Raw genomic sequence first — 22,523 nt, forward strand, 5'->3', positions numbered from 1 at the left:
TCCCCCCTCCCCCTCCCCCTTCTCCCCCTCTCTCTCCCCCCAACCACAGTATGTTCACGATGTGCGATTTGGATCTTCCTCTGCATTCTCTGGGGGGGGGGGGAGGAGGGGAGTTGGGGGGGGGGGGGGGGGGGTAATGAATGCCGGTCGGTGACTACATCTTGCTTCCAAACCCAGCCTCATCTTGTTGAACCAACACGTTGCAGGGACACAGACTGAGTGTGAGGGGAATGTATCTGACCCTCTGTACAGACTCGCTACTCTTTCACACGCCCCCCTCCCCAATCCATCAGCTCCAACTCATCGCCACACATCATGGACCATTCAATGCTCCAGTTTTAGATAACAAAGGATAACTCCTTTGACCTGTTTTCACACCTTGCACTTCCTTATCTATGTATCTCCCTCTCCCCTGACATCAAGGGTCTTGCCCAGAAACATCACTCTCCAGAGATGCTGCCTGTCCCGCTGAGTTACCATAGAGGGAGTACAGAGAAGGTTCACCAGACTGATTCCTGGGATGTCAGGACTTTCAAATGAAGAAAGACTGGATAGACTCGGCTTGTACTCGCTAGAATTTAGAAGATTGAGGGGGGATCTTATAGAAACTTACAAAATTCTTAAGGGGTTGGACAGGCTAGATGCAGGAAGATTGTTCCCGATGTTGGGGAAGTCCAGGACAAGGGGTCACAGTTTAAGAATAAAGGGGAAATCCTTTAGGACCGAGATGAGAAAAACATTTTTCACACAGAGAGTGGTGAATCTCTGGAACTCTCTGCCACAGAAGGTAGTTGAGGCCAGTTCATTGGCTATATTTAAGAGGGAGTTAGATGTGGCCCTTGTGGCTAAAGGGATCAGGGGGTATGGAGAGAAGGCAGGTACAGGATACTGAGTTGGATGATCAGCCATGATCATATTGAATGGCGGTGCAGGCTCGAAGGGCCGAATGGCCTACTCCTGCACCTATTGTCTATGTTTCTATGTTACTCCAGCATTTTGTGTCCATCCTTGAAGTTACAAACATCCTGAAGAAGGGTCCTGACCTGAAACATCATGATCCATCACCTTCTGAGGGAGAGGATATACAGGCATTTGGATGGGCAAGGGCTGATTAGGGATAGTCAGCATGGTTCTGTACGTGGGAGGTTGTGTCTCACAAATTTGATTGATTGATTTTTTTTTAAGACGTGACCAAAAAGGTCGTTGAGGGCAGAGCTGTAGATGTTGTGTACATGGACTTCAGTCGGGCGTTTGACAAGATTCTGCATGGTAGGCTGCTCTGGAAGGTTAGATCGCATGGGATCCAAGGAGAGATATCTGAAAGGATAACAAATTGGCTCCATGGAAGGAAGCAGAGGGTGATGGTGGAAGGTTGCTTCTCAGACTGGAGGCCTGTGACCAGTGGTGTGCCTCAGGGGTTGGGCCCGTTACTGTGTGTCATCTACATCAATAATTTGGATGAGAACATACAGGGCAAGATTAGCAAGTTTGCTGATGATCCAAAAGTGAGTGGTTTTGCAGATAGTGAAGATGGTTGTGAAAGATTGCAGCAGGATCTGGATCGATTGGCCAGGTGGGCGGAGGAATGGTTGATGGAATTTAATACAGAGAAGTGTGAGGTGTTGTATTTTGGGACGTTGAACAAGGGTGTGACCTACACAATAAATGGTAGGCCTCTGGGTGGTGTTGTAGAGCAGAGGGATCTAGGAGTACAGGTGCATGGTTCCTTGAAGGTTGAATCGCAGGTAGATAAGGTGGTCAAAAAGGCTTTTGGCACTTTGGCCTTCATCAGTCAGAGTATTGAGTATAGAAGTTGGGAGGTCATGTTGCAGTTGTATAAGACGTTGGTGAGACCACATTTAGAATATTGTGTTCAGTTCTGGGCACCATGTTATAGGAAATATATTGTCAAGCTTGAAAGGGTTCAGAAAAGATTTACGAGGATGTTGCCAGGACTAGAGGGTGTGAGTTACAGGGAGAGGTTGAATAGGCTGGGTCTCTATTCCTTGGAGCACAAGAGGATGAGGGGAGATCTTATAGAGGTGTACAAAATCATGAGAGGAATAGATCGGGTAGATGCACAGAGTCTCTTGCCCAGAGTAGGGGAATCTAGGCCCAGAGAAGGTCGGGTGAAGGTTTATATGGGAAAGATTGAACGGAACCTGGAGGGTGGCCTGTTTGGACATCGGGTGGTGGGTGACAATTATTTAATCACTGATAACAGCGAATAGTGAAAGGCCCGGATAGAGTGGATGTGGAGAGGATGTTTCCACTCGTGGGAGAGTCTAGGACTAGAGGGCACAGCCTTAGAATTAAAGGACGTTCTTTTACAAAGGAGATGAGGAGGAATTTCTTTAGCCAGAGGGTGGTGAATCTGTGGAATAATTTGCCACAGACGGCTGTGGAGGCCAAGTCAGTGGATATTTTTAAGGTTCTTGATTAGTGCGGGTGTCAGGGGTTATGGGGAGAAGGCAGGAGGATGGGGTTAGGAGGGAGAGATAGATCAGCCGTGATTGAAGGGAGGACCGCGTGGACTGAATGGCCTCATTCTGCTCCTGGCACTTATCAACGTGAATGGAAATGGCGAATGTTTAACCGTAAACGCTCAGGCTAGCGATGAATGCTTCAACACATTTCTCGTTTGTGGTTTTGCTGCTCGCAGATGTGATTTTGTGTTGTGCTGAGGTTTGACAGGCAATGTGACTTCTACCTGTAACATGCCGGGACTTACACCAACGTTCTCCGTGTCTATTGGTAGACAAAAGTGCTAGTAAACTCAGCGGGTGCAGCAGCATCTATGGAGCGAAGGAAATGGGCAACATTTCGGGCCGAAACCCAAAGGAAATAGGCAACGTTTCGGGCCAAAACCCAAAGGAAATAGGCAACGTTTCGGGCCGAAACCCAAAGGAAATAGGCAACGTTTCGGGCCGAAACCCAAAGGAAATAGGCAACGTTTCGGGCCGAAACCCAAAGGAAATAGGCAACGTTTCGGGCCAAAACCCAAACGAAATAGGCAACGTTTCGGGCCGAAACCCAAAGGAAATAGGCAACGTTTCGGGCCGAAACCCAAAGGAAATAGGCAACGTTTCGGGTCGAAACCCAAAGGGTTTCGGCCCGAAACGTTACCTATTTCCTTCGCTCCATAGATGCTGCTGCACCCGCTGAGTTTCTCCAGCACTTTTGTCTACCTTCGATTTTCCAGCATCTGCAGTTCCTTCTTAAACAAATTCTCCTTGTCGATCACTGGGCTGCTTTGACAGTTCACCTGCCAAACTAGTCTTCAGCAAATCACAAAGTGCTGGAGGAACTCAGTGGGTCAGGCAGCATCTGTGGAGGGAATGGACAGGCGAAGAATGGTCACAAGGGATAGGAGCAGAATTAGGCCATTCGGCCCATCAAGTCTACTCCGCCATTCAATCGTGGCTGATCTATCTCTCCCTCCAAACCCCATTCCCCTGCCTTCTCCCCACAACCCCTGACACCCGTACTAATCACGAATCTATCAATCTCTTCCTTAAAAATATCCACTGACTTGGCCTCCACAGCCGTCTGTGGCAATGGGAATTCCACAGATTCACCACCCTCTGACTAAAGAAATCCCTCCTCATCTCCTTCCTAAAAGAACGTCCTTTAATTCTGAGGCTGTGACCCCTGGTCCTAGACTCTCCCACTAGTGGAAACATCCTCTCCACATCCACTCTATCCAGGCCTTTCACTATTCTGCACGTTTCAATGAGGTCCCCCCTCATTCTTCTAAACCTCAGCGAGTACAGGCCCAGTGCCGACAAACGCTCATCATATGTTAACCCTCTCATTGCTGGGATCATTCTTGTAAACCTCCTCTGGACCCTCCCCAGAGCCAGCACATCCTTCCTCAAACATGTTGCCCAAAATTGCTCACAATATTCCAAAGGCGGCCTTTTTACGAGCGTCTTATCGAGCCTCCACGTTGCATCACTGTTTTGTACACAAGCCCTCGTGTAATAAATGCTAGCTTTGAGTTTGCTTCCTTTACCGCCGATTCGACTTGCAAATTGCAGACATCGCCCCTCCATCCCACTCCATAGATGCTGCCTGACCCGCTGAGTTCCTCCAGCACTTTGTGTCTTGTTCAAGATTCCAGCACCTGCAGTTCCTTGTGTCTGATGTCAATCTGGTTTTGTTAGGTAACGGCAAGGGTTAAAAAAACAATGTTTTTGGTGGTTGATACAGTGAAGCTCAATAAAGATGTATTCATTGAAGGGCTTTTACTTACAGGCGGGGTTTTTAATTCCCAATTCTGATGTAATATTTAATAAAGTTGCTCTGATTAAGATAGGGGCCTCAATTACAACAGGTGAACAGTGATTATAATGGGCGGGGGTCTTGTATTTACATTGAGTATAAAGCAGAGAACATGGGCCGCAGTTGGAATATTGTCAGCAGTTTTGGGCCCCATATCTGAGGAAGGATGTGCTGGCTCTGTAGAGGGTCCAGAGGAGGTTTACAAGAACGATCCCAGCAATGAGTGGGTTAACATATGATGAGCGTTTGTCGGCACTGGGCCTGTACTCGCTGGAGTTTAGAAGGTCGAGGGGGGACCTCATTGAAACTTAGCGAATAGTGAAAGGCCTGGATAGAGTGGATGTGGAGAGGATGTTTCCACTGGTGGGAGAGTCCAGGACTAGAGGTCACAGCCTCAGAATTAAAGGGCGTTCTTTGAGAAAGGAGGTGAGGAGGAACTTCTTTAGTCAGAGGGTGGTGAATGTGTGGAACTCATTGCCACAGAGGGCTGTGGAGGCCAAGTCAGTGGCCTCATTGAAGATAGGGACCTCATTGAAACTAGACTCTCCGTCTCCAAGGAGTTCTGGTGGGAATCTCAAACCGGTTAGCACGCAACAGAAGCTTTTCACCGTACACATGACAATAAACTAAACTGAAGCACTGAAGCTCGGTGCAGCCAACGCCAAGGCTCGGTGGGGGAGGGAGAACCACAGACTAGGGTGCTTCTGTAGCTGGACATTGGGGGCAGTGTGTGGTGGAGATGCCCCCTCACACAAGGGACATGAGAGCACCCCAGGGGGTCACATGAATGGCGGATTCTTCTTGTTGAGTCCACACACAGAGATTAGAAGTTGTTCAGCCAGAGATGAACCCACGTCTCGACATCTGTACAATGGTGTCTGTCTTGTCACTCCTTGTGGGAGGTGGTGGAAACATTGGTGGAAACTGGGCCGCGATCGACGTGAACGCTCCTTACTTCACCCCACATGAGTGACTAGGATGACGTGTGTAAAGAGAGGAGCTAACTCTACACACCAGGATCAGGCCCTTCGGCCCACAACACCTGTGCTGAACCACGATGCCAAAATCAACTGATCTCATCTGCCTGCATTTGATCCATATCCCTCCGTTCCTCTATAGTCAGTGTGTCCACATGTTCAATATTGCTTGACAGACAGCAGAGAAACAGGCCCTTCGGCCCAACTTGCCCATGCCGACCAACATGCCCCAGCTACACTAGTCCCACCTGCCCACGTTTGGCCCATATCCCTCTAAACCTGTCCTATCCTTACTATTAAATGCTGTTATAGTCCCTCCCTCCACAACCTCCTATGGCAGCTGGTTCCATGCACCCAGCACCCTCTCTTGTGTTATCCCCCTGTAGACCTCTCGTTACACACAGCATCCTCGCCTGGGGTGCTCTCTCCCGCCCCTTGTGTGAGGGGTGACCCCTCCGGCCTCTGGCCCCCAATGTCCAGCAGCAGAAGGACCCTAGACTGTGGTCCTCCCCCACAGAGCCTTGGCGTTGGCTGCACCAAGCTCCAATGATGTAGTTTAGTTTATTGTCACGTGTAGCGAGGTAGAGTGAAAAGCTTCTGTTGCTGCTAACCAGTCAGCAGAAAGACAAAGAATCGAGCCGTCCCCAGTGTACAGATACAGGATGAAGGGAATAACGTTAAATGCAGGAAAGTCCAATTATGGGGCGGCACGGTGGTGCAGCGGGTAGAGTTGCTGCCTCACAGCGCCAGGGACCCGGGTTCCATCCTGACTACGGGCGCTGTCTGTACGGAGTTTGTACGTTCTCCCCGTGGGTTTTCTCCGGGTGCTCCGGTTTCCTTCCACAGTCCAAAGACGTGCAGGTTTGTAGGTTAATTGGCTTTGTGTATGTGTAAATTGTCCCTAGTGTGTGTAGGATAATGTTAGTGTGCGGGGATCACTGGTCGGTGCAGACTCAGTGGGCCGAAGGGTCTGTTTCTGCACTGTATCTCTAAACTAAACTAAAATAGTGGACCCCTCTATTGGAAGAGGCAAAGCTAAATCGTGCCGGCTTTCCATCCCTGCAATAACAAAGAACTGCAGATGCTGGTTTATACCAAATAAAGACACAGAGTGCTGGAGTAACCCAGCAGGTCAGGCAGCATCTCTGGAGAGAAAGGATGGGTGGTGTTTCGGGTCAAGACCAGGGTCTGCTTTGGTTATGGAGTGATACAGCGTGGAAACAGGCCATTCAGCCCAACCTTCCCACAATGCCCAACATGTCCCATCTATACTAGTCCCACCTGCCTGCATTTGGCCCATATCCCTCCAAACCAAATCCATGTACCTGTCTAAATGTTTCTTAAACATTTGAGATAGTGCTTTCAGTTACCCAGTCCTTTTTCCCCACAGATGCTGCCTGACCCGCTGAGTTACTCCAGCACTCTGTGAAACGTCACCTATCCATGTTCTCCACAGATGCTGCCTGACCCGCTGAGTTACTCCAGCACTCTGTGAAACGTCACCTATCCATGTTCTCCACAGATGCTGCCTGTCCCGCTGAGTTACTCCAGCACTCTGTGAAACGTCACCTATCCATGTTCTCCACAGATGCTGCCTGACCCACGGAGCTAAGGAAATAGGCAACGTTTCGGGCCGAAATCCTTCTGGAAATAGGCAACGTTTCGGGCCGAAATCCTTCTGGAAATAGGCAACGTTTCGGGCCGAACCGTTGCCTATTTCCTTCGCTCCATAGATGCTGCCTGACCCGCTGAGTTACTCCAGCACTCTGTGAAACGTCACCTATCCATGTTCTCCACAGATGCTGCCTGACCCGCTGAGTAACTCCAGCACCCTGTGAAACGTCACCTATCCATGTTCTCCATAGATGCTGCCTGACCCACTGAGTTACTCCAGCACTCTGTGCCTGCTTATTGCAGCAGATTGTCACCATGCTAATGCAACTTTCTGCAACACTGGCCTATTTTAGACATTTCAGTGTTCGCTTTGAGATAAATCTTGCTTTGAAGGGGATGATGACAGGCCGGGCGGGGACTGTTGGAAATCTCAGCCTCCTTTCTCGAGAGACTTGCTTGAAATGGCCGTTGAATTATTGTGCGTTGGCACAAGTGTTAGATACGAGGTGTCGGTAAATCGATCCCAACAGGGGTGACGGGAGAAAGATGCATGTGACCAGTTCGTGTTGCCTCTGTGTCGACCGGTGAAGAGGTGTGAAGGGCTTTGTCAAGGTCACGGGGAAATTACTGGAGGGAGAAGAGAGAGAGAGATTCAGTATTATGAGTCGGGATGTTTGAGTATAAATGCGATCCAGCTCTCTAGTTTAGTTTAGAGATACAGCGCGGAAACAGGCCCTTCGGCCCACCGAGTCCGTACCGACCAGCGATCCCCGCACCCCCAACACTATCCCACACACACTAGGGACAATTTTACATTTACACCAAGCCAATTAACCTGCAAACCTGCACGTCTTTGGAGTGTGGGAGGAAACCGGAGCACCTGGAGAAAACCCACGCAGGTCACGGGGAGAACGTGCAAACTCCGTACAGACAGCACCCGTGGTCGGGATGGAACCCGGGTCTCTAGCGCTGTGAGACAGCAGCTCTACCCGCTGCGCCACCGTGACGCCCATGGTGGTTTGAGTGTAGGAGTCGGCACTTCACAGCGCAGCTCTGTAGTGCGTTGGTCAGCCTGTATTTGGAGTATTGCGTGCGTTTCTGATCACCCATTACAGGAAGGATGTGGATGGAGGCTTTAGTGACGGTGCAGAGGAGGTTGACCAGAACGCTAAAAACAAAGAACTGCAGATGCTGGTTTACACCAAAGATAGACACAGAGTGCTGGAGTAACTCAGCGGGTCAGGCAGCATCTGTGGAGAGAAGAAATGGGTGACGAAACGTCGCCAATTCCTTCTCTCCATAGATGCTGCCTCACCCGCTGAGTTACTCCCGCATTCTTTGTCTACGTTCAATTTAACCAGCATCTGCAGTTCTTTCTTAGAACACAATTGACAATAGGTGCAGGAGTAGGCCATTCGGCCCTTCCAGCCAGCACTGCCATTCAATGTTAGCATGGCTGATCATCCCCAATCAGTACCCCGTTCCTGCCTTCTCCCCATATCCCCTGATTCTGCTATCTTTAAGAGCCCTATCTAGCTCTCTCTTGAAAGTATCCAGAGAACCGGCCTCCACCGCCCTCTGAGGCAGAGAATTCCGCAGATTCGCAACTCTTTGTGTGTAAAAGTGTTTCCTCGTCTCCGTTCTAAATGGCTTACTCCTTATTCTTAAACTATGGCCCCTGGTTCTGGGCTCCCCCAACATCGGGAACATGTTTCCTGCCTCTAGCGTGTCCAAACCCTTAACAATCTCATATGTTTCAATAAGAAACCCTCTCATCCTTCTAAACTCCAGAGTGTACAAGCCCAGCTGCTCCATTCTCTCAGCATATGACAGTCCCGGACAGACACTGCCTGGATTAGCAGGTGTTAGCTACAGGGGGTGGTTTGGATTGGATTGTTTGGATAGATGTATATAACATTCTGAGAGGCGTAGATAGGGTAGACAGTCAGAACCTACATCCCAGGGTGGAAATATCAAATATTAGACGGTATAATTTTAAGGTGAGAGGGGTACAGTTTAAAGGAGATGTGCGGGGCAAGTGTTTTTTACACAGAGGGTGGTGGGTGCCTGGAACGTTGCCAGGGGTGGTGGTGGTGGAGGCATATGCGATAGTGGTGTTTAAGAGGCTTTTGCATAGGCATGTGGATATGCAGGGAGTGGTGGAACACGGATCACATACAGGCAGATGAGAGATAGTCTTGGCATCAAGGTCAGCAAGGGCATTGTGGGCCGAAGGGCCTGTTCCTGTGCTGTACTCTTCTATGTTCTATGTGGAATTCTCTGTCACAGGAGGCAGTGGAGGCCAATTCACTGGATGTTTTCAAGAGCGAGTTCGATTTAGTTCTTAGGGCTAACGGAATCAAGAGATATGGGGAGAAAGCAGGAATGGGATACTGATTGTGGATGATCAGCCATGATCATATTGAATGGCGATGCAGGCTCGAAGGGCCGAATGTCCCTTGACACCCATTCTAATCAAGAATTTGTCAATCTCTGCCTTTAAAATATCCACTGACTTGGCCTCCACAGACCTCTGTGGCAAAGAGTTCCACAGATTCACCACCCTCTGACTAAAGAAATTCCTCCTCACCCCCTTTGTAATAGAGCGTCCTTTAATTCTGAGGCTGTGTCCTCTGGTCCTAGACTCTCCCACTAGTGGAAACATCCTCTCCACATCCACTCTATCCAGGCCTTTCACTATTCTGTAAGTTTCAATGAGGTGCCCCCTCATCCTTCTAAACCCCAGCGAGTACAGGCCCAGTGCCGTCAAACGCTCATCATAGGTTAACCCACTCATTCCTGGAGTCATTCCACAGAAGCTCACAGTCGCTGAGGTTAGTGTTGTGCAAGTCTGTCCCGCTGAGTTACTCCAGCTTTTTGTGTCTATCTTCGGTTTAAACTAGCATCTGCAGTTCCTTCCGACGCATCTAACCTACAATCCTGCACGTCTTTGGAGTGTGGGAGGAAACCGGATAACCCGGAGAAAACCCACGCAGGTCACGGGGAGAACATACAAACTCCGTACAGACAGCACCTGTAGTCGGGATTGAACCCTTGTCTCTGGCGCTGTGAGGCAGCAACTCTACCCGCTGCACCATTGTGCCGGCCTTGTTTGCAGCAATGCACTGGTCAGAAACATGGTGGAGATATTCAGCAGCTGTAGTCCAGTCAGACTCTCGTGCCCCTGAGCACCAGCTCACACCGCTAATTCATTCCTCAATGTCACATCTTCAATGCTGCCGCTCTGTGTAAACCTCCTGAGCATTTATTTCTCTTTCCTTTTATACAGATTGTAAGGTTGTAAATCCGTTTTATTACGGCCTGTTCAGCCTTCACTTTATGAAGACAGGGAAGTCAGTCATTGCTATATGAGTCAGGCAGCATTGTGTTTCCTGGAGTAAAATCACTTCAATATTAATGGTTTCTTTGCTCCCTGTCTTGTACCACTCCCCCCCCCCCCCTTCCTACCATCCACGCCTCTCCACCCCGTTTTCCCCCTCCCCCACCCCTCCCTCTCCCCCCCCCCCTCTCCAACCCGTTCCCTCCTCCCCCCCTTTCCTACCCCCAGCCGTTTATCAAAGTACATCTGCATCATTTACCCAGTACAGCCTGCTCTGCTGAATGTGGGGAGATTTTGGTCTATTATTAAATCCACCCAGTCGATGATCATGATGCCGGCATTAAATGCGATGTGAATCTCATCATTCACTTTGCCTTTCCGGCTCAGTAGCTGCATTAGAGGTCTCCGCAGCTGCCTCAAAGCATCACAAATCACGCTGAGAGCGACTGAGAATTGCTGCAAGGGGCGGCACGGTGGCGCAGCGGGTAGAGTTGCTGCCTCACGGCGCCAGAGACCCGGGTTCCATCCTGACTCCGGGCGCTGTCTGTACGGAGTTTGTACCTTCTCCCCGTGACCTGCGTGGGTTTTCTCCGGGATCTCCAGTTTCCTCCCACACTCCCATACAGGTTAAATTTGTCAATTGTCCCTAGTGTGTGTGGGGTAGTGTTAATGTGCGGGGATCGCTGGTCGGCACGGACTCGATGGGCCGAAGGGCCTGTTTCCGTGCTGTATCGTTCAATCAATCGAGGGAGAAGGTTACAGCGGATTTTGTAAATCTGAAATGAAAACAGAAAATGCTGGAAATACTCAGTGGATCAGGCAGCATTGGCTTTCTATATTGTTCATTTACAGAGGGATATTTGCAGGGCAACTTTTATTTAAAGAACAGGAAACCGAAATATATATTTGATAGATCAGGGGTTGATCACACAAAGGGTGGTGGGTGGTGGGTGTATGGAACGAGCTGCCAGAGGAGGTAGTTGAGGCTGGGACCCATTCACCAGATCTATTCCTCTCATGATCTTAAACACCTCTGTAAGACAATAGACAATACGTGCAGGAGTAGGCCATTTGGCCCTTCGAGCCAGCACCACCATTCAATGTGATCATGGCTGATCATCCCCAATCAGTACCTCGTTCCTGCCTTCTCCCCATATCCCCTGACCCCGCTATCTTTAAGAGCCCTATCAAGCTCTCTCTTGAAAGCATCCAGAGAACCGGCCTCCACCGCCCTCTGGGGCAGAGAATTCCACAGACTTACAACTCTATGTGAGAAAAAGTGTTTCCTCATCTCCATTCTAAATGGCTTACTCCTTATTCTTAAACTGTGGCCCCTGGTCTGGACTCCCCCAACATCGGGAACGTGTTTCCTGCCTCTAGCGTGTCCAAACCCTTAATAATCTTATATGTTTCAATAAGATATCCTCTCATCCTTCTAAACTCCAGAGTGTACAAGCCCAGCCGCTCCATTCTCTCAGCATGTGACAGTCCCGCCATCCCGGGAATTAACCTTGTAAACCTACGCTGCACTCCCTCAATAGCAAGTATGTCCTTCCTCAAATTAGGGGACCAAAACTGCACACAATACCCCAGGTGTGGTCTCACTAGGGCCCTTTACAACTGCAGGGATAAGATCACCTGTCATCCTCCTGCGCTCCAAGGAATAGAGTCCCAGCCTGCTCAACCTCTCCCAATAGCTCAGGCCCTTGAGTCCTGGTGACATCGTGGTAAATGATGTCAATAAGGACAGAAGAGGTGTGAAATGTACAGCCTGGTTTGGTGACTCATTCCATAAGAATGGACACAAGGAACTGCAGGTGCTGGTTTAGAAAAATAGACACAGAGTGCTGGAGTAACTCAGCGGGTCAGGCAGCATCTGTGGTGAACGTGGATAGGTGACCTTTCGGGTGGAGACCCTTCATCAGGGTTGGTGATGCAGTCAGGATGGCGTGTACCTCGGAAGGAAGGCTGCTGGAGATTGTGTGTATGTGTGTGTGCGTGTGCGCGTGTGTGCGCGCGTGTGTGCATGTGCGCGCACGTGTGTGTGCACGTGTGTGTGCATGTGTGTGTGTGTGTGTGTGTGCGCGTGTGTGTGTGCGCGTGTGTGTGCCTGCGTGTGTGTGTGTGTGTGCGTGTGCGTGCGCGTATGTGTGCGTGTGCGTGCGCGTATGTGTATGCATGCGTGTGTGTGGTCCTTGTCCTTGTCCTTCTTGGCAACAGGGGAGAGGGGCAGGAGATGGAACTTTTGCCAAAGTATAGAACACAGAACAGCACAGGAACAGGCCCTTCGGCCCACAATGTCCCTGCATATCTATGCGCCCATCTGAAAGCCTCTTAAACACCACTACGCTCTCTGCCTCCACCACCACCCCTAGCAGCGAGTCCCAGGCACCCACCACCCTCTGTGTTTCAACAAAACCCTTGGCACAAACATCTCGTTGAGTCATTTATCGTCACAGGATGCAGCTCAAATTGTCGGTGCTCCAGTAATAATACTCTTTATTTCCAAACTCCACAGGAGGGATCTATAAACGGTTCTTCTGTGCCTCAATTAGTATTTCAATTCAGTCTTTATTTGGAAGGTCCAAGATCAATTCTGATCATTCGCTGAATCTGCTGCATTTGGCCATTATTATGGAGGTGTACAGCATGGAAGCAGGCCCTTCGGCCCACCTTGGCCATGTCAACCAAGTTGGCATGTTGGGTTGGTCCCATCTGCCTGCATTTGGCCCATAGCCCACTAAACCCCATCAATATATCTGGCAGCTCGTTCCATTCATCCACCACCAACTGCTCCTCAGGCTCCTATTAAATCTTTCCCTCTCACCTTAGATCAACGTCCTCTGGTTCTTGATTCATCCTACTCTGGGTAGAAGACACTGTGCTTTCACCCGATCTATTCCCCTCATGATTTTATACACCTCTATAAGATCGCGTCTCAGGCTCCTGTACTCCAAGGATGAAGAAGATAGACACAAAATGCTGGAGTAACTCAGCGGGTCAGGCAGCATCTGTGGAGAACATGGATAGGTGACATTTCACAGAGTGCTGGAGTAACTCAGCGGGTCAGGCAGCATCTGTGGAGAACATGGATAGGTGACGTTTCACAGAGTGCTGGAGTAACTCAGCGGGTCAGGCAGCATCTGTGGAGAACATGGATAGGTGACGTTTCACAGAGTGCTGGAGTAACTCAGCGGGTCAGGCAGCATCTGTGGAGAACATGGATAGGTGACGTTTCACAGAGTGCTGGAGTAACTCAGCGGGTGCGGCAGCATCTATGGAGCTAAGGAAATAGGCAACGTTTCGGGCCGAAACCCATAAGGGTTTCGGCCCGAAACGTTGCCTATTTCCAGAAGGATTTCGGCCCAAAACGTTGCCTATTTCCAGAAGGGTTTCGGCCCGAAACGTTGCCTATTTCCAGAAGGATTTCAGCCCGAAACGTTGCCTATTTCCAGAAGGATTTCGTCCCGAAACGTTGCCTATTTCCAGAAGGGTTTCGGCCCGAAACGTTGCCTATTTCCAGAAGGGTTTCGGCCCGAAACGTTGCCTATTTTCAGAAGGATTTCGGCCCGAAACGTTGCCTATTTCCAGAAGGATTTCAGCCCGAAACGTTGCCTATTTCCTTAGCTCCATAGATGCTGCTGCACCATAACTCAGCGGGTCAGGCAGCATCTGTGGAGAACAGGGATAGGTGACGTTTCACAGAGTGCTGGAGTAACTCAGCGGGTCAGGCAGCATCTGTGGAGAACACGGATAGGTGACGTTTCACAGAGTGCTGGAGTAACTCAGCAGGTCAGGCAGCATCTGTGGAGAGAAGGAATAGGTGATGTTTCGAGTCAGAACTTGTTATTGGAGATCTTGGAACTATATTTATCTTGTACTAAATGTTGTACGTTTTATCCGGTATCTGTGGACGGCTGATTGTAATCACGCATTGTCTGTTCTTGACTGGGTAGCACATGAACACGAGCTTTTCACTGTACCTCGGCACACAGGGCAATAATGAACTAAACTAAATACTTGGAGGGGACACAATAGGGTGAATGTTGAGGTTGTGTTTGTTTTTCATTCTGGCGGAGCTGGCAGACAGGACGGTCGAGAAGGCTCTTGGCTCAACTGGCCTTCTTCACCCAGGATGCTGAGTATGGAAGTTGTGACGTTATGATACAGTTGCCCTTCGGCCCACCGCGTCCACGCCAGCCGTTGAGTGGCAGTCGTAGAGTGATACGGCGTGGAAACAGGCCCTTCGGCCCAACTTGCCCACTTCCGGATCCCTACACACTAGGGGTAATTTTGAGAGGGCCAATTAACCTGCAAACCTGAGGTAGATCTATGGAGCGAAGGAATAGGTGACGTTTCGGGCCGAGACCCTTCCGGGTCTCGACCCGAAACGTCGCCTATTCCTTCTCTCCATAGATGCTGCCGCACCCGCTGAGTTTCTCCAGCATTCTTGTCTACCGTGGATTTTTCCAGCGTCTGCAGTTCTTTCATAAACATGGCCGTGCTTCTGTGCGTGGCCAGCACGCGAATAGTCACCTGAGGTGGGCACCATCTTGGAAGCGGATGGGGAGAGCAATAAGCCAACTGTGGAGGCTTATTGCGCGCTGGTATTGGGGGTTGGGGGAGAGATGTGGGAGGGCGGCAGCTGGTCTTTCAGTCAGATGTCCTTGCAGCTCTGATTCCATAAACGTATATCTTTGCCTTTGCCTCTTGCTGATTACACATTTGAATCGCATAACAACGAATAATTACTCTGGGGACTTGTTAAAGGATTCAGCTCTTTAATTTGCAAATTACATTTTGGATTCAAGATGTGAAGTTACCGCTAGTAGCAACCTCACAGCCAGTTCACATGAGAGGATTAGCTTGTCCAAAGGGCCTGTCGCACTTGGCCATTTTTTTCGGCGACTGCCAGCATCATTGACTGACGTGTCAGGTCACCGAAAAATCCGCGGCGTGACGCGGCACGATGACGTATCGACGCGCGGCGTTTTTTCAAGCGTCGCAACATTTTTTTTGTCGCCGCTGGATTTTGAAATGTTCAACATTTTTTGGCGACCCTGATATGTTGCAGGCAGTCGCCGAAACAAACAGGCCCGTTGGATTTATTATTGAAACAACTCTCACCGACTTTAACCGATGCGCCGGAGACAGCATTTCATCAGATGCATCACAGCACGGTTTGGGGAACAGCTCCATCCAAGACCCGCAAGAAATTGCAGAGAATTGTGGACGCAGCCCAGACCATTACACAAACCAACCTCCCTTCCATTGACTCCATCTACACCTCACGCTGCCTCGGCAAGGCCAGCAGCATCATCAAGGACCAGTCTCACCCCCGGTCACTCCCTCTTCTCCCCTCTCCCATCGGGCAAGAGGTACAGAAGTGTGAAAACGCACACCTCCAGATTCAGGGACAGTTTCTTCCCGGCTGTTATCAGGCAACTGAACCATCCTACCACAACCAGAGAGCGGTCCTGAACTACTATCTACCTCATTGGAGACCCTCGGACTAACTTTAATCGGACTTTCCTGGACTTTATCCTGCACTAAACCTTATTCATGTTATTCCCTTATCATGTATCTGTACACTGTGGACGGCTCGATTGTAATCATGTATTGTCTTTCCGCTGACTAGTTAGCACGCAACAAAAGCTTTTCATTGTACCTCGGTACACGTGACAATAAACTAAACTCAAACTCAAATAAATAAATACAATCAACCCAAACTCCAGTACAATAGGTAGAGTAAAGAGGAAGATATAGAGTACAGAATATAGTTCTCAGCAATGTAGCGCATCAGTTCCACAGACAATAGACAATAGGTGCAGGAGTAGGCCATTCGGCCCTTCAAGCAAGCACTGCCATTCAATGGAATACCCTCTCATCCTTCTAAACTCCAGAGTGCACAAGCCCAGCTGCTCCATTCTCTCAGCATATGACAGTCCCGCCATCCTGGGAATTAACCTTGTAAGTCCAATGTCCGCAATGGGGTAGAGGTGAATCGGACAGTACCCTAGCTTATGGAAGGACCGTTCAGAAGCCTGATCACAGAGGGGAAGGAGCTGTTCCTGAGTCTGGTGGTGCTTCTGTACCTTTCAAGCTTCTGTACCTTCTGCCAGATGGGAGCGGGGAGAAGAAGGAATGACCGGGGTAGGACAGGGACAAGTCTTTGATGATGTCGGCTGCTTTCCCGAGGCAGCGTGAAGTGTAGATGGAGTCGATGGTGGGGAGTGTGGTCTGTGTGATGGACTGGGCTACATCTACAATGGTGGGGAGTGTGGTCTGTGTGATGGACTGGGCTACATCTACAACTCTCTGCGATTTCTTGCGCTCTTGGGCAGAGCTGTTCCCAAACCCAGCTGTGCTGCCACCCGACATTCTCCGGTGCATCTGTAGAAGTTTGTACAAGTCACTGGAGACGTGCTGGATTCCCTCAGTCTCCTCAGGAAGTCGAGGTGTTGGTGGCCACGTGGCTGTTGCATCAACGTGGTTGCTCCACGACAGGTCGTGAGTGATATTTACACCAAGGAACTTGAAGCTCGCGACCATTTCCACTTCGGCACCGTTGACACTGACTGGGGCACGTAGTCCAGCACGTTTCCTGAAGCCCATGACCAGCTCCTGCACCTTGCTGCCAATGAGGGCTGGGATATGTCACTACCCTCTCTCTCTCTCTCTCTCTCCTTCCTCTACTCCGACTGGTCATTGTTGATGGTCCAGCCCACCACAGTCTGGCCATCTGGTCATTGTAGATGGAGTTAGATCACTATTTGGAGGTTTAGTTGTGACAATGAACTGACTGAACAGGCTAGGGACAATTTGCAATTTTTACCAAGCCAATCAAACTACAATCCAGTGTAGGAAGGAACTGCAGATGCCGGTTTAAACCGAAGATAGACACAAAATGCTGGAGTAACTCAGCGGGACAGGCAGCATCTCTGGAGAGAAGGAATGGGTGACATTTCGGGTCGAGACCCTTCTTCAGACGTGAAACGTCACTCATTCCTTGAAGGGGGAATAGATTTAATCGGAATCTGAGGGGTAACTTTTTCACACAAATGGGTGGGTGGGTGGGTGGGTGTGTGGGATGGGCTGCCAGAGGGAGCACCTGCACGAGTTGGGCCGAAGGGCCTGTTTTTGTGCTGTTTGACTGTGAATGAGAATAACACTTGTGAATGAGATTGTCGGTGGCACCAAAGTCAGACAGGAGTCAATTCTGGATCATTATTTTGTTACTAAGCACACTTTTATTCTGGCATTTAAATTATATGAGCGGGTGCATTGAAATTGGCAGGAAACACAGGCGTTGGTGAGGCCGCATTTAGAGTATTGTGTTCAGTTCTGGGCACCGTGTTATAGGAAAGATGTCGTCAAGCTGGGGAAGGTTTAGAGAAGATTTACGAGGATGTTGCCAGGACTTGAGGGTGTGAGCTATAGGGAGAGGGCGAGTAGGCTGGGTCTCTATTCCTTGGAGCGCAGGAGGATGAGGGGTGATCTTATAGAGGTGTATAAAATCATGAGAGGAATAGATCGGGTAGATGCACAGAGTCTCTTGCCCAGAGTAGGGGAATCGAGGACCAGAGGACATAGGATCAAGGTGAGGTGGGAAAAGATTTAATAGGAATCTGAGGGGTAACTTTTTCACACAGAGGGTGGTGGGTGTATGGAACGAGCTGCCAGAGGAGGTAGTTGAGGCTGGGACTATCCTAACATTTAAGAAACCGTTAGACAGGTACGGATAGGACAGGTTTAGAGGGATATGGACCAATCGCAGGCAGGTGGGACTAGTGTAGCTGGGACATGTTGGCCGGTGTGGGCAAGTTGGGCCGAATGTTTCCACACCAATAATGTAACTGTTTCTCTTCATCTTAGAGTCATAGAATGATGTTGTGTGGAAACATGTGCAACATGGCCACACTGACTAACATGTCCCAGCTACACTAGTCCCACCTGCCTGCGTTTGGTCCATATCCCTCCAAACCTGTCCTATCCATGTACCTGTCCAACTGTTTCTTATACGTTGGGATAGTCCCTGCCTCAACTACCTCCTCCGGCAGCTCGTTCCATTCACCCCCTGCCCTTTGTGTGAAAAAGTTACCTCTCAGGTTCCTATTAAATCTTTCCCCCTTCACCTTAAACCTATGTCCTCTGGTTAAGAAAGAACTGCAGATGCTGGTAAAATCGATGGTAGATGCTGGAGTAACTGAAGAAGGGTCTCGACCCGAAACGTGGCCAATTCCTTCTCTCCATAGATGCTGCCTCACCCGCTGAGTTACTCCAGCATTTTGTGTCTACCTATGTCCTCTGGTCCTTGGTTCTTCTACACGGGGCGAGAGAGTCTCTGATCTATTCCTCAACTGAAGAGCAGAGGTCTATGATGAAGAGCTAGCTCTATGTCCTGCCCTGCATCTGCACGCCAACTCCCTCCAGCAAACACACAGGGCGTGGACAATCAACTTGTGACCACATCTACTCAACCAATAAATAGAACAGTGTTTGCTGTGACATTTCTGGGCAGAGACGGCAGCTGAGTCACCGGAATGTTCCGTCACCATTTCCATTTCATGGTTTCAAACGCAATTTCATTATTTTTCAATATTGTCACTGGCACATGTACAATTGTTAAGACGCAGAAAGCTGGAGTAACTCAGCGGGACTGGGCACATCTGTGGGGCGAAGGAACGGGTGACGTTTCGGGTCGAGACAAGGTGCGAAGAAGGGTCTCGACCCTGAAACGTCACCCATTCCTTCCCTCCACAGATGCTGCCTGTCCCGCTGAGTTACTCCAGCATTTTGTGTCTGTCTTCGGTTTAAACTAGCATCTGCAGTTCCTTCATACACAAGTACTTGTGTGGGCATTGCCGTGTGTTCACAGACCGTGACAGTAATCCTTCATCTGGGGGCTCGAATAAACACTTTACAACATAGACCATAGATCTTCTTCAAACCTTGTTTGGCCAATTTGTGTTAGGAAGGAGTTTGTGTTACATCTCACGTGTTACATACAACTGAACTTGTGTCCAGTGCCGGGCAGCATGTTATAGCAGTTTAGACACTGCAGTAACTCAGCGGGTCAGGCAGCATCTGTGGAGAACATGGATAGGTGACGTTTCACAGAGTGCTGGAGTAACTCAGCGGGACAGGCAGCATCTGTGGAGAACATGGATAGGTGACGTTTCACAGAGTGCTGGAGTAACTCAGCGGGACAGGCAGCATCTGTGGAGAACATGGATAGGTGACGTTTCACAGAGTGCTGGAGTAACTCAGCGGGTCAGGCAGCATCTGTGGAGCTAAGGAAATAGGCAACGTTTTGGGCTGAAACCCGTAAGGGTTTCGGCCCAAAACGTTGCCTATTTCCAGAAGGATTTCGGCCCGAAACGTTGCCTATTTCCTTAGCTCCATAGATGCTGCTGCACCATAACTCAGCGGGTCAGGCAGCATCTGTGGAGAACATGGGTAGGTGACGTTTCACAGAGTGCTGGAGTAACTCAGCGGGTCAGGCAGCATCCGAATGTGTGATGCTCCGGACTGAAACCTTGAAGAAGGGTCCCAAACCGAAACGTCACCTATCCATGTTCTCCACAGATGCTGCCTGACCCGCTGAGTTACTCCAGAACTTTGTCATGTATCTTTGGTATAAATCAGCATCTGCAGTTCCTTCCTACACATAGAGCAGTCTAGCTGAGGAACAGGCCCTTCGGCCCATCATGCCTGCACCAAGGATGATGCTACCCACATAGAGGCCATTCCCTGTGTTCTCTGCCTTCCCTTTTATAGGAATCTGAGGGGTAACATTTTCACACAGAGGGTGGTGGGTGTATGGAACGAGCTGCCGGAGGAGGTAGTTGAGGCTGGGACTATCCCAACAGTTAGACAGGTACATGGATAGGACAGGTTTGGAGGGATATGGACCAAACGCAGGCAGGTGGGACTAGTGTAGATGGGACATGTTGGTCGGTGTGGACAAGTTGGGCCGAAGGGCCTGTTTCTGTGCTGTATCACTCCCGGGGGAGGTTGGCTAGGCTGGGACATATTTCTCTGGAGCCCAGGAGGTCGAGGGGTGGACTAATCAGAGGGATGTGGAGTCCAAGTCAGTGGATATTTTTAAGGCCGAGACAGACATGTTCTTGATTAGAACGGGTGTCAAGGGTTATGGGGAAGAAGGCAGGATATGGGGTTAGGAGGCAGAGATCAGCCATGATTGAGTGGCGGAGTGGACTCGATGGGCCGAATGGCCTGATTCTACTCCTAAACCTGTGAACTTGTGACCTTATTGGGGTGTGCCAGTGAGTCTGTGTTCCATGGATGAATAATTCCTCTGGGGTTGTGTCTGTAACTACACTGGTGTCACTGACACCCCCCCCCCCCTCACCCAGCCAGCCTGCTTGCCTATTTATTGCATTAATCGATGCCACGATGCGAGGGTTCTGTTTTATCCACGTTCTATCCTGTGACAGGCCTGCTGTTTAGGGATGACAAATACATGAGTCATTTGCAAGAACATTTGCTGCCTGGCTCAGGGTTCGTACACAATGGGGGTGGGAAGGGACAGTGCACTGCAAGGTTTGGCTTGGATCGGGCGGGAGGGACTTCCCTTGGATCGGGGGACATGTCGATCTCGGCTCCGTTTAAACTTCCTCCATTGCCTGCTCGAAGGCACATCAACTTCCTGAGCTGAACCTGCCCTTCTTATGTTGAGCAGCAGCGAGATGATCACTCTAACGTCCTTGTAAACAGCCCGCTAAACACTCGGAGTTACGTAGAAACATAGACAATAGGTGCAGGAGTAGGCCATTCGGCCCTTCAAGCCAGCACCGCCATTCAATATGATCATGGCTGATCGTCCAGAATCTGTACCCCGTTCCTGCTTTCTCCCCATATCCCTTGATTCCGTTAGCCCTAACTAATAGCTATATGTAACTCTCTCTTGAAAACATATTTTTAAAATATAATTTTTCTGACACTTTCCCAAAGTACCTGAGAGAAGAGACAGACATAGAGTGCTGGAGTAACTCAGCGGGTCAGGCAGCATCTGTGGAGAACATGGATAGGTGACGTTTCACAGAGTGCTGGAGTAACTCAGCGGGTCAGGCAGCATCTGTGGAGAACATGGATAGGTGACGTTTCACAGAGTGCTGGAGTAACTCAGCGGGTCAGGCAGCATCTGTGGAGAACATGGATAGGTGACGTTTCACAGAGTGCTGGAGTAACTCAGCGGGTCAGGCAGCATCTGTGGAGAACATGGATAGGTGACGTTTCACAGAGTGCTGGAGTAACTCAGCGGGTCAGGCAGCATCTGTGGAGAACATGGATAGGTGACGTTTCACATAGTGCTGGACTAACTCAGCTGGTCAGGCAGCATCTGTGGAGAACATGGATAGGTGACGTTTCACAGAGTGCTGGAGTAACTCAGCGGGTCAGGCAGCATCTGTGGAGAACATGGATAGGTGACGTTTCGGGTTAAGACCCTTCGACAGACTGAGAGTCAGGGGAGAGGGAATCGGGAGATATAGACGCTACATAGAACTAGGGCGACATGATTTTGAGACGATCGCCATGTTTGTGCTTGGACTCGCCGATATATAGGACATGTCTGCGAGCTGCCCTTGTTAATTGAAGCTAATATTCTTGCACATTGTACAAAAGCTTGTGTATAGACAATATGTGCAGGAGGAGGCCATTCGGCCCTTCGAGCCAGCACCGCCATTCAATGTGATCATGGCTGATCATCCACAGTCAGTACCCCAGTCAGTTCCTGCCTTCTCCCCATAGAAACTGGGGCGGCACAGTGGTGGACCCCTGAGGGTCTTGACCCGAAACGTCGCCCATTCCTTCTCTCAAGAGATGCTGCCTCACCCGCTGAGTTACTCCCTTATTTTGTGTCGATCTTCGATTTAAACCAGCATCTGCAGTTCTTTCTTACACAGGCCACCGGGAGAACGTGCAAACTCCGTACAGACAGCACCGTAGTCAGGATGGAACCCGGGCCTGTGGCGCTGTGAGGCAGCAACTCTACCGCTGCGCCACCGTGCCGCCCTGTGTGTTAACTTTGTCGTTGTTTGTTTGCTCGCAGCCATGAGCCGCAGAGTCGTACGCCAGAGTAAATTCCGCCACGTCTTTGGGCAGGCGATGAAGGCTGACCAGTGTTATGAGGACATCCGCGTTTCCAAGGTGACGTGGGACAGCTCCTTCTGCGCCGTCAACCCCAAGTTTGTGGCCATCATCGTGGAGTCGGGGGGAGGTGGAGCCTTCCTCGTTCTGCAAGTCGCCAAGGTAAGCCTTGCCCAATGCCCTGACCCAAGGTG

General features: G+C 50.0%; 1 protein-coding gene across 2 annotated transcripts in view; it reads left to right on the forward strand.

Annotated features, from left to right (window-relative positions):
* coro6 (coronin 6) overlaps positions 1-22,523 on the forward strand; it is a 92,143-nt gene that overhangs the window by 1,308 nt on the left and 68,312 nt on the right. For both annotated transcript variants that reach the window (XM_033046311.1, XM_033046310.1), the window contains exon 2: positions 22,292-22,491. In XM_033046311.1, coding sequence (XP_032902202.1) covers positions 22,294-22,491 — 198 coding nt within the window. In that variant the 5' untranslated portion in view covers positions 22,292-22,293. The remainder of the gene's footprint in view (positions 1-22,291; positions 22,492-22,523) is intronic.

The sequence above is a fragment of the Amblyraja radiata genome, chromosome 28 (assembly GCF_010909765.2).
Source record: "Amblyraja radiata isolate CabotCenter1 chromosome 28, sAmbRad1.1.pri, whole genome shotgun sequence".
In the NCBI taxonomy this organism is placed as follows: Eukaryota; Metazoa; Chordata; class Chondrichthyes; order Rajiformes; family Rajidae; genus Amblyraja; species Amblyraja radiata.